At 42.5% G+C, this 12,902-nt stretch overlaps 1 protein-coding gene across 1 annotated transcript in view; it reads right to left on the bottom strand.

Moving 5' to 3' along the window:
- LOC126356039 (protein white-like) overlaps positions 1 to 11,281 on the bottom strand; it is a 225,581-nt gene extending 214,300 nt beyond the window's left edge. Inside the window, exon 1 of the mRNA XM_050006715.1 lies at positions 11,029 to 11,281. Coding sequence (XP_049862672.1) covers positions 11,029 to 11,151 — 123 coding nt within the window. The 5' untranslated portion in view covers positions 11,152 to 11,281. The remainder of the gene's footprint in view (positions 1 to 11,028) is intronic.
- Positions 11,282 to 12,902: the final 1,621 nt, after the last annotated feature.

The raw sequence follows: 12,902 nt of genomic DNA, 5'->3' as shown, positions 1-12,902 counted from the left end.
CGCAAGCCACCTCATGTTGCGTGGCGGAGGGTACCTTGTACCACCAGTACTCATTTCCGTTTCTGTTCCACTCGGAAATAGAGCGAGCGGAAAACGGCGGTCTATATGCCTCCGTGCGAGCCCTAATTTCTCTTATCTTATCTCTGTCACATAGTACGCGAAATGTACGTACTTTGACGGCAGTAGAATCGTTCGGCAATCAGCTTGAAATGTCGGTTCTCTACATTTTCTCAGTTTCTCGAGAAGAACGTCGCCTCCCCCATTGAGTTCCCGAAGCACCTCCGTAAAACGCTTCTCGATCGAACCTACCAGTAACAAATCTAGCAACCCGCCTCTGAATTGCTGCGCTGTCTTCCTTTAATCCGACCTTGCAGGGATCCCGAACATTCGAGCAGTACTCAAGAATGGGTCACAATAGTGTTCCACACGCTGTCTCGTTTACAGACGAACCACACTTTCCTGAAACTATCCCTGTAACCTGCGGGGATCATTTGCCCTCCTTACTATCGTCCTTACGTGCTATTTCAGTTTCATATCGCTTTGTAACGTTGTGCCTAATTATTTAATCGACATGACTGTGCCAAGCAGTACACTACAAATGCAATATTCGTACATTACTGGATTATTTTTCCTACTCATCTGCATTATCTTACATTTTTCTACATTTAGAACAAGCTGCCATTCATCATGGCAACTAGAAATTTAGTCTAAATAACTGTTTATATAGCTGCTTCGGATTATTCTGAGAGGGGGATATAATATCGTTCTCTAAAACGTCGCTGAGACAGTTATTGGTTTAAGAGTATTTACCCTTTGCAGTAGGACGATAAATCCAACTCTGTTCAGACCTCCCGTTCGCCAGTGACATACTCAGTTTCTTACTTCCCTTCGCAAGGGTTTGAAAAAAGTGCTGCTTTCGTAAATACAAGGTAGCTCAGTTGTTCGACTCTTATGTCTCATTACAATCTAATATCGCGCTGTCCATTTACACTAATGGAAAAAATATCGCAACACGAAGAAGAGGTTGTGCGTGTTTCTACATCTGAAAGTTGGTGTCTATTCAAATTTCCCACCAGTTGCATAAGAGTGACGCTAGCAGTGCCAATATGAGTATGCAGATCATGTTTGCTTTAAATACACGCTGTAACGGTCTTGAGCGTTGTTACATTCGAGGTTGGATATAGTGAGTTGATGTTAATCAAGGATGCCTACAAGGCGACAAACATGCCATTGTCAGCACTATACTGAGTTTGAACGAGGTCGTGTAATAGGGCTACGAGATGTTGGATGTTCCTTCTATGATACTGCAGGGAGACCTCTCGGGAATGTAACTGCTGTATATGACTCCTGACAGCGGTGGTCTCGATAATGTCCTGTCGCAAGGAAACCGGGCTCTGAACGACCACATGACACTACCGAGAGAGAAGACCATCATGTTCGGCGTATGGCTCTAGTGCATCGTACTGCGTCTGCAGCAGCAATTTGAGCAGCATTTGGCACCACACTGACATAACGACCTGTTGCAAATCGGTTACTTCAAGGCTAGCTCCAGGCCCGACATCCTTAAGTATCATTCCACTGACTCCAGACCACCGCCATTTGCGACTTCAGTGGTGTTACGCGAGTGCTCATTGGACGGCAGGGCGGAGATCTGTTGTGTTTTCTGATGAAAGCTGGTTCTGTCTCGGTGCCTGTGATGGCCGTGAGTTGGTTGGGAGGAGGCGATTTGAGGGCCTACAACCACCCAGTCTGCATGCTAGAGACACTGGACCTAGACTTCGAGTTATGGCCTGGGTTATACCAAACAATCTGACTGCCGATTTGTAAGTCAGTCTGGTGATTCGACTTGTTGTGCTGCCATTCATAAACAGCATTCCAGGGGGTGTTTTCCAGCAGGACAGTGCTCACCGAGACACCGTTGTTGTAACGCAATATGCTCTACTGGGTGTCGACATGTTGCCTTGGCCTGCTCGATCACCAGATCTGTCTCATGTTGCACATCGTCGGACTGCAACTCTAGCGTCATCTGCAAACAGCAAAAGCCGTCCTTGTATTGACCGACCAAGTGCAACAGACATGGAACTCCATCCCACGAACTGACTGACACCCAGCACCAGTACAACATAATGCATGCACGCTTGCATCCAACATTTTGGCGGCTACGCCGGTTGTTAATGTGTCAGAATTTCACATTTTCAGTGGTTTATCTCCCGCTTACATCAATCTGCGATGTTGTAATGTTAATCACTTAAATATATTACCTAGACGAATGTATTCCCAAAACTTCTACATTAATTATTTTTTAGTGTTGTGTTTTTTTTCCATCAGTGTATTTCTTCATGATGATTCACTTTTGAGTAATATGTTCTTATTAAAGGAAGATTCTGCTAGGATACCTGAAATTTTCGCCGCAGTGCTGTAGGAACAGATGTCAAGGTCACAAAACAAAAAGTCTCGGGTGAATGTTACCTCGGCGAAACATGTTCTGCGAGTCGGTTTCTCGCTTGCTGCTTTCGCGGCAAGGTGGGGGCAGTGAATAAGGCACTGGATTCGTATACTGGAAGACGGCGGTTCAAACCCCCGCCCAGTCTTCCAGAATTGGAGGTTGAGTGATTACTCTAAACCACGTAAGGCAAATACCGAGGTGACCCTTTGTAAAGCACACGATTGATCTTCATCCGGATCCTTATTCCACACAGGCTCGACGGGATATTAAATTCACCTTCTTAATCATCATTTTACGTACAATGTTGGATTCAATCTCTTTAAAAAGTTGATTACAAGAAACTTTCTTAAGAGCAGTCGGAATAAGTGACTTATTTGGCATTTGTAAATACAGTAAGGAATCAACATTAGAGAAGAGTGGTACTATGCACGAAAACTACTTAGAAAAGTCATAGTTATCGTGAGAATTTAAACTACAAAGCGTCCTGGCATAGAAAACAGTCATAAAATTTTAATTGTCATATTGAAAAAATAAAGTCACATGATTAAGTTTCTGTTTATTTGCGGGTAAGTGTACGCAGTCTTGATATTTGCCAACAAATAAACAAAACATTTATCATGTAACTTTATTTTTTCAAAGTGATAATAAAGCTTTATGACTGTCTTTCATGTTGCAATAATTATCCGTTTGTACTATATTCCACCTACAACTTCTATTTTCTTTTTGGTACCTTTTCGTTTGTTTTGTGCTCTGTTGGCCGTTTAATAATTCTAGCTTATCCTGCAAAAGATAAATCGCAAGGCTTTTATTTGAAATAACTCAGTTGGTTAACGACCTTGCTGGGAGAGGTTATATTCAGTAACGCCAATGCATGTAGAGAGTTCATTGACCTCGTTAAGTCACAGTAATTGCTCCTTAACGTCTTGCGTCCCGGCTGCCCTGTGGTATTCCAGGCCGCCAAGCGAGAGGGTGCCATGCATCGTAGGCAGGGTCGTAGGCAACACAACCGTATTTAAAGACTCCACTTGGAGACATAGCATGAGTATTCCAGGTAATCAACCAACGACGTGATTAATTAGCAGCGAAGCAGGCGAAAAAACGGCATATGCTAAGATCATTTGACTTGTAATCAGATCAATAGTGCTCATGACTTAGCAAAGGTAATTAATTTAAAAAAAAACTATCGAGTAGAGGAAAACGGCGAAAACAGAAAATCGCTGCCAGAACTAGTTGCTGAAACAAGTTCTGATCGAGATGAAGGTCATGTTTAAGTGACCTCCGAAAATCCACAGTTGCCAACAGTAAAACGAAAATGTTGCTTCGGAGTTTCTCAGCACGGAACAGTCAGTTGGTTATACAATACCTGGTCGAACGACCACGTGACAGCCAGGTGTTATATAAGCATGTAAACTCTATTCTGATAAAATTCAAAAGCAAATGGCAATTTTTTTCACTTCCTTAGCAACAGAAAAGTAAAGTAGCGTAGTGTTTTTTACTAGAAAAACCCCAAGGGATAATTTTAGCCAGCAAACCAAGAAACTTTTCTTCCCTTGTGAAAATCAGCTATAGCGCGACCGCAAAGTGCGCGTTATGTCGCAGATATAATAGTTTCATCTCTAGGCGATTATGTTAAAGACATGCATTTTAGTTCTGAGTTTGTATTGCTGATAACGATGTGAGAGAAGAAAGAAGTTATTAGTAGGTGACGTAACAGCATATGCATCCCAACAGAGCCAACGTGGCCAAATTAGCTTCCCAAACACATCCGACGAATGAATTACCATCAGCGTTGCTACCCTCCCCACATATCTTACCACACTGCGAGCTGATCTGGGATTCAGTCAGGACTTTACCGACGAATATGATGATCAGAATATTCCCGTCACCTTATCATATCTACTTCTCATTTAAATTCTCAGGGCGGCACTCCCTCACAACATGATTTGTACCGGTTACTTAGTAATGTACGTTTAGGATCTAGTCAGAGAAGGAGTGTTAATCTTAGATAGCGACAGGTCTCGACCGAAGGTAAAATGCAATTTTTTTTAGGTCTCAGAGTGTTTCACTTGGATCCATGTAGAGAACTGACTAAAATTTACTACCATATGTTACATTCTGTGAATATAAACATGCCACTTAAAGAGAATAATTAATTCATCATCGAGTGAAAAATTGCAGCTTTTATTGGAGACAAGTTACTGTTAAAGAAATTAGCAAATGGATGGCGTTTCCACAGTGTTAAGCCGCTCATTATAGCCATGTAAAAATAATAATAAGGAAATAATAAACAATATGTGGTTCGCTCAAAAACTGAAGGACATAAAGGTAAGCAAAGCAATGGAAACGTTGACATCTGCAATGGGATGGGCATGATCATTAATAGACTTTCCCGAACTGTAGCAAACGAAAGATAGAGATTGTAATTTGTAGATTAGATTCGTTGTTATTGTTGACGTTGAGTCTGGGGAAAGACGAGAGCTCTGCTGTGGTTGGAATCGATGTGCACTGACTGATGTTTCCGAAATAACTTTACGAAAACTAATGTTATATATCCAGAAAACAGCAAAAAGCTCTAACAGGTGACTGTCCAACCTACTAAGAGAACTTCAGATAACCGCCACCCAGCGACTGGAAACACTATAGATCTCCGGCGAGATACAAATGAGGTCATTAAACGTCTTGTGGCACGAAGAGATGAACGAGAGAGCGAGAGAGACAACCACCGCACGACAGATGGAAAAGCTGTCTTCGTATAATAAACAGTGTCAGTTACGTGAGCGATAAACACTAAGGGAGCTTGAGAAGCACTCGTAAGTGAAACATAGAAGGAATACAGTAATACATGTCGACGAAGTGCTCTGAATGCAAGAACCTAAATTTGCAGTGCAAAATATTGCAGTGGAGCACTACTGACGATTCTTTGGTGAAAATGTGGCGAAATGGCCTTGTGTAACTGACTATACATGAAAACAACAGCTACACAGATAGTATTCTCTTTGGTTTGTCCAAATCATTACTATAAGTTAAAACTTTGCAAGCTGCCTATAAAAATGAAAATTCCAGGCTAAAAAAATTCGCTTCCGTTATTGAGTCTTAATAATAATAAGGAAATAATAAACTTATTTCGTATCAGCGCACACTCCGCTGCAGAGTGAAAATCTCATTCTGGAGTCTTACAGTGTTACATTTCCACTTGTTTCAATATGAGAACTTGGCGCAGATTTCACGAAGAAAAAAGGAAAAAAGACGCTGTCAACGTGATAGCTTTGAAAACTGTGTAGGGGTAGTCTCTTGTGTATACAAACACGGGGCAGGAAGGATTTTAACGTCATGTTAATACCGAGGTCTCTCAAGACGGTATTGTCACATTCGGGGAAAGAAACTGCAATAAGCATACTTCGCATTAAGGGAAACACAAAAACTAAAATTTTTACGTTGTCTGTTTACCACTGTAGCTGCACTCATAAATATTCCGCTCTATTGCGTCGTGGTAGCCGGACTACAGCACAACAACGATAAATATTTAAATGAGTAAGACATTTCCGTTCCGGCTTTGAAAGGTTACATTTTACAAAGCGCGTTTTAAAAATGTAATTTAAAAAACGTAATTTCGTTGTAGTCATGGACTTACTACTACCTAACATTGCAGCTGCTTCTCGTACGGCTCAGTCGGAAAGCTGAACCAATATTGCCGAATGAAGATTCGAGCCACATTTCTACCGAGTACAGGTCCATATTTTCTAATTATTGTACCAACCTGCTGAATCATTACTCTTAGAAGCTCCCCATATCATCAGTTTGTGTTTTCGACAGAGAACACGGACAATAGAAAAAACGTTACCAAAGAAGTCAGTGTTCTAATGAAACTACATCAAACGAGTGGGAGAATGTTTGAAGGATTAGCGTTTAAGGCCCAGTAGATATGAAGGTAATTAGAGACGCAGCATGCACTTTGCTTGGACAGTGATGGAGGGCGAATCTGCCATGACTTGTTGATGTAAACACCGGAATTCGCCTTTATGTGATTACTAAATACACAGACAAACGAACACACACACACACACACACACACACACACACACACACACACACACACACACACACAGCACTCATAAATGAGACCTGAGTGGGATCTTAATATTACGCCTCCCAGATGGGAATCTAGTGGCTTAACATTTCATCAGGCAGTTATCTAAATGCTGATTGTGCACCTGGAAATAAACTAAATCAAGGTGAAGTAATAACAAACACACCCACCCACGTGGAGGCAGACTCTGCTGGTAGAGACTCATGACGAGCTGATATTTACGGCCATCAGCTAGATACGCCTGCAGTGTCAATAAGACAACTAGGCGAGAAAACGATCGCTATCAAAGAAGACATGATGCTAATTAAACTACGTGTGAGAGATTCGCAGGCATGGATTACGCAACCTCAGATAGCTTTTTACATCTGTCATATCAACATTCGCAGTGGCCTTGGCGGACTCTTGGCATGAACATACAGGTATGCCGCACCCAGATATAAAAGGCGGCCTTAATTTGTAGGGAGGAGTGGGGGGACGAGGGGTGTGGTAGAAAAATAGAGAAAAATTTGTCACATTAGTCGTTTATAAAAAAAAAAAGTTGTTCACACTGGGCACCCTTACCGCATTTTTATTTTGTTACACCTAGCAGGCTTCTCCTCACGGTCTTCACTGATGCCACTTGACTTCACTACTGGTCCGTGTCTTATCTGTGTTAGTATTTCTGTCACTCTCCTCCCAAAGTTCGTTGTCCTAGCTACCACTCATAGAAGTGGAATCGCAGCGCTTCTTGAACCAAATCTTTCGAGTCTTCTCTTCCCAATGCGTTTTTCATATAATTAATAATGCGAGTTTGAAATTTGAATTGCAGCTTCGTTGAATTCCGAAGTTGTTGATTTTTCTCGAACCTTATCTCTCATTCAAGGAGACCAAATTTTTCTCTTGAGTTAGGGAAAAATTATGCCTGTGTTGTCGCGTAACGTAGCATAGCTGTGAGCACGATAGCAGTCAACATCGCGCCTCCCCAAGGTGCGACTGCTACAGTGCGTTTAGTTTCGAGGTTGTTTTATAGTGTTTGCTATATTATTTTATCGTTGATATTTCTTTTGATATCGATTAGGCGCTTACTAGCGCAAATATATCTCTATAGCTTGCTCTTTTTCACACGTAACCGACGAAAGGAGAAAAATAAAAACAATTTGGTTAGTTTCTTTTTAAATGAATCCACTGCCATTTGACAGTATTTTTGTTTATTTAATTACGACCCTGGTCGGCCTTTTATGCCATTTTCAAGTGATTGAGTTTATGTCATCAACATAAAATGCACAAATATTTGTTTTTCGCAGGGTCATCTTCCTGATTCCGGAGAAAATGTGATGTCTGATGATGTCTAACAAGCAGCAATGTCGTTAAAAAAGATCATTGATTACTTTTCTAATTTTTTTTCTACGAGTACCGTTATTTCGACTATTTCTTGATTCCAACTTGATCAGTCAAATTTTCATTACATTGAACTCTCAATTACTCGAATTTTTTCTGCGGTTCCGTGAAATTTGAATTATCTAGAGTCGACTACCCAGGAACAAACTAATGTAAATCCGCGATCCTTAGAACAGAAGAAACAGTCTTGGTTGCACAAGATAAATTTATTTAATCTTCACATGTGACGCGTTTCGGCAGTCTAGTAGCCACCGTGACAGCGCGCGCTCACAGTGATGTAAACAAGCCATACTTGTGTTCATGGGGCGATTCTTTTATGGATGATGTAATGAATCATTGACAGTGGCTATCTGGCTGTTATCTCCCAGTTATATGGGACTCTTAATTACGTATGACGCCTCGGTCACGATTAGCAAAAATTTTTATCAATTGTCTGATGATGCCAAGAATAAGCGAAACGCGTCACACGTGTAGGTTAAATAAACCTATCTTGTACAACGAAGACAGCTGTTTTTTCTGTTCTAAAGATTTATTACAGTTACTGTACCAGTTCCACCGCGGCAGTGATTTTTAACTATGCGATCGGTCTTCGAAGACCAAGCGGATTCGACCGGCATCCGTGTCATTCTCCACTTTGTGGCGTCATGCGGACGATGTATGGAGGGTTATGGAGTCAGCACACTGCTCTTCAGGCCGCTGTCGACTTCCAGACCTTGGAACGTCTATGTATGATTCAAGTAGCTCCTCAGTTGCCATCATGAAGCTGAGGGGACCCCGTTTCCGTCCCCACACCAAGGAAAAATAACACCTAGGGCCAGGAATTTGAACAAAGATCCCCGTTCTACGTTGCGTAAAAATACCTGTACGCGAAAATCAGTCGCGCCGGAATTTTTCGTGGCCGAATGACGAGGAAAATATGCGGCTTATATTCGGGAATATACTGCGGTGTACCGGTATGAAATGAGCGTTAAGATACAAATGTGTCGACAGGGAACATTTGTTGTGAACGAGCCTTAATTTTTTTGTTTGCTTGGTATGACATCTGTCAAAGATATTTAGTATACATCAAGTCATGGAACAAACAACATCATATGCTTTCATCGTGTTAACAATGTCGAATTTTGTACCAGGAAGTGATGATTTGCAGAAAGCATTAATTTTTTGTTTTCATTTGAAAAAAAAGTGCTGCAGAGTCGCATCGAGTGCTTGTCGAGGCATATGGTGACAATGCTCTATCAGGAGCAACATGCAAAAGGTGGTTTCAACGGTTCAGAAGTAATGATTTTGATGTAAGAAATGAAGAACGTGGAAGACCACCAAAAAAGTTCGAAGACGCCGAATTGCAAGCAATATTGGATGAAGATGATACTCTGAGTCAGAAGCAAACGGCAGCAATGCTAAATGTTGCACAACAAATAATTTCTGACCGTTTGAAAGCTATGGGAAAAATCCAAATTTGTGGAAAATGGGTGCCACATGAATTGAATGAAAGACAGATGGAAAACCGAAAAACCATTTGTCAAATTTTGCTTCAAGGACATGAAAGAAAATCAATTTTGCATCGAATTGTTACTGGCGATGAAAAATGGATTTATTTTAAGAATCCTAAACGGGAAAAATCATGGGTTAATCCGGGACAACCATCAACATCGACTGAAAAACCAGATCAATTAGTCAAGAAGACAATGCTCTGTGTTTGGTGGGATCAGAAAGGTGTGGTGTGTTATGAGCTTCTAAAACCCGGTGAAACTGAGTACTAATCGCTGCAGACAACAAATGATCAATTTTAACTATGAATTGGTCGAAAAAAGACCAGAATGGGCAAAGTAATTTTTTTACACGACAGTGCACCTACACACAAAGCAAAATCCGGCCGGTGTGGCCGTGCGGTTCTAGGCGCATCAGTCTGGAACCGCGTGACCGCTACGGTCGCAGGTTCGAATACTGCCTCAGGCTTGGAAGTGTGTGGTGCCCTTAGGTTAGCTAGGTTTAAGTAGTTCTAAGTTCTAGGTGACTGATGACCACAGACTGTAAGTCCCAGCTGGCCGCGGTGGTCTCGCGGTTAAGGCGCTCAGTCCGGAACCGCACGACTGCTGCGGTCGCAGGTTCGAATGCTGCCTCGGGCATGAATGTGTGTGATGTCCTTAGGTTAGTTAGGGTTAAGTAGTTCTAAGTTCTAGGGGACTGATGACCACAGATGTTAAGTCCCATAGTACTCAGAGCCATATTTTTTTTGTAAAGTCCCATTGTGCTCAGAGCCATTTGAACCATTTTTAACCATTTTTGAACAAAGTAAAACTGATATGAAACTTCCTGGCAGATTAAACTGTGTGCCGGACCGAGACTCGAACTCCCGAGTTCGAGTCTCGGTCGGGCACACAGTTTAATCTGCCAGGAAGTTTCATATCAGCGCACAATCCGCTGCAGAGTGAAAATCTCATTCTGAAAGCAAAATTGGTTCAGGATACAATCAAAACACTTGGTTGGGAGCGGCTAACTCACCCGTTGCATTCACCAGACTTCGCCCCTTCCGACTACCATTTGTTTTCATCAATGGGACACGCAATGGCTGGGGAACACTTCGATTCCTAAGAAGAAGTCGAAAATTGGGTGTCTGATTGGTTTGCTTCAAAAGACGAACATTTCTATTGGCGTGGTGTCCACAAAGTGCTAGAAAGGTGGTCAAAATGTATAGAAAGCAATGGTCAGTACTTTGAATAAAATGTTTTTACTTTCCAATTCAAAATTAGAGTTTCATTTTCACAAAAAAAAAAAAAAAACGCTCATTTCATACCGGTACATCTCTACGTTCTTGAAAGTAGAGTATGTTGCGAGGCACACAGTATGTGTTTTACCAGTATCATTTCTCCTCAACTACCCTCTACTTTTCTTCTTCACACTTAATTTACCGATATTGCGTGGGGATGAAAACGCTGGTATACTTCCATACGTTACGTAACCGAAAATTCCCCTTCTTTAGTGATTGCAACACTCCAGAGAGCTAGAGGAAGCGCTAGAATGTTTGCAGCGTCCGATTTCGGACAGCTGCGGTCACAGAAGCAGAGTACGACGAGACGAATCTTAGTAAAGATGTGGCCGCATGGCGTTGTGTACTCACGTAGCACGTGTCGGCAACGGCGCTGTAGGAGACGGGCTTCGCCTTCTTGCTTGCGCTTCCCGCCGATGCCGCAGAACCCCCCGAGGAGTCGCGGAGCAGCGGTTCGCTCTCGCTGTGTGTCATTTTCGTGTGTACGCCTTCTGTGTGCTGAGGTACGGGAACGAGCTACCGGCGTCTCCGGATGCTAGGCCGCCATCGCACGCACTGGCGACGAACCGCCGCAGTCCGCCGGCCTCGCTTTACGTAACAGACTGGTTTGCAGGCGGCGCCGAGCGCCATCCCCTCTCACCTGGCACGCGCTACGGAGGATACGAGGCACCTACGTCAGGGGTGCCTGGGAAACAATAAAATCTATTCCTTTTTTTGGTAGTGGTGGTGGTGGGGAAGGATGGCAATAGTTTGACAGCCACGAACAGTGCCGACCTCTTCATTATACGAGGGTAATCCCAAAAGTAAGATCTACTATTTTTGTATAAGTACATAGACCTGTTTATTTTTACAATGGTTTACAGCTTGAACATTTAGCTATTTTTCAACATAATCACCATTTCTGTCGATGCATTTTTGTAGACACTGTGGTAGTTTTTGTACGCCCATGTCATACCAGCTCGCCGCCATGCTGTTCAGAAAGTTATGAACCTCTTTTTTCAACTTGTCGTCGGAGCTGAATCACTGGGACCACAATTAACGCTGACAGGTACTGTGAGACTCTGAAAAAACGCAAACGGGCAATTCAGAACCGGCGAAGAGGAATGTTGAGCAAGGACGTACACATTCTCCATGACAACGCTTGCCCACGCATCGCTCGGCAAACCGTTGCTCTCCTGCAACAGTTTCAGTGGAACATAATCACCCACCGGCCCTATAGTCCTGACTTGGCGCCCAGTGACTATCACCTGTTCCCTAGGTTAAAAGTACATTTGGCTGGAAAGCGATTCAGCTCCGATGGGCATACAAAAACTGCCACAGCGTCTACAAAAATGCATCGACAGAAATGGTGATTATGTCGAAAAATAGCTAAATATTCAAGCTGTAAACTGATGTAAACCATTGTAGAAATAAACAGGTCTATGTACTTATAAAAAATAGGAGACTTTACTATTGGGATTACCCTCGCATCACAGTAATACTTTCATTGAATGTTGTCAGTTACTTATTGGACAACCAGCAGCCTTGCCTCGTTGCATACCCAGGATCTCGTGAGATTACCGCAATTAAGCTACGTCGGGCGTGCATAGTACTTGGATCGGTAACCGCCCCGTATGCCATTTGCTGTTGGCTGCTTCCCCTTTGCTTTTACAGCAAAAGAGGGGAGGGATGATTGTGGAAATTTCTGATCAGCGGACTTAAGCGCCCATGTCTTGGAGTAATTTCCAAACCTCTCTATAGTTTCTTACGAAATAAGAGCAGGTGACAGTGTTGATGGTGATCTATCCGTCGAATGGTGACCTTAAGCTCGTCACTTCCCTAAATGCTATTCGAGAGCAGTAGTCCCTTACCGTTCTCCCAGCGACTATACTTTTACTCGTTTATTCTTCTAATCTCTGTCTTGCCTTACAAAAAAAAAAAAAAGGTTCAAATGGCTCTGAGCAGAGAGCAGTAGTCCCTTACCGTTCTCCCAGCCAACAATACCACGCGACTATACTTTTACTCGTTCATTCTTCTAATCTCTGTCTTGCCTTACAAAAAACGGTTCAAATGGCTCTGAGCACTATAGAACTTAACATCTCAGGTCATCAGTCCCCTAGAACGTAGAACTAGCTAAACCTCTTCCCTTACAGTTTTTACTCTCCACCAAATGCCTCTAGTATTGTGGCAGTTATTCCTAGATGTCTGAACACATTTCCTTGTTCTCAATGTTTTCATTTTCCGCT

This window comes from Schistocerca gregaria, chromosome 3 (assembly GCF_023897955.1).
Source record: "Schistocerca gregaria isolate iqSchGreg1 chromosome 3, iqSchGreg1.2, whole genome shotgun sequence".
Taxonomy (NCBI): Eukaryota; Metazoa; Arthropoda; class Insecta; order Orthoptera; family Acrididae; genus Schistocerca; species Schistocerca gregaria.
The sequence above is the reverse complement of the archived record's forward strand: the minus strand, read 5'-3'. Positions and strand labels throughout refer to the sequence as shown.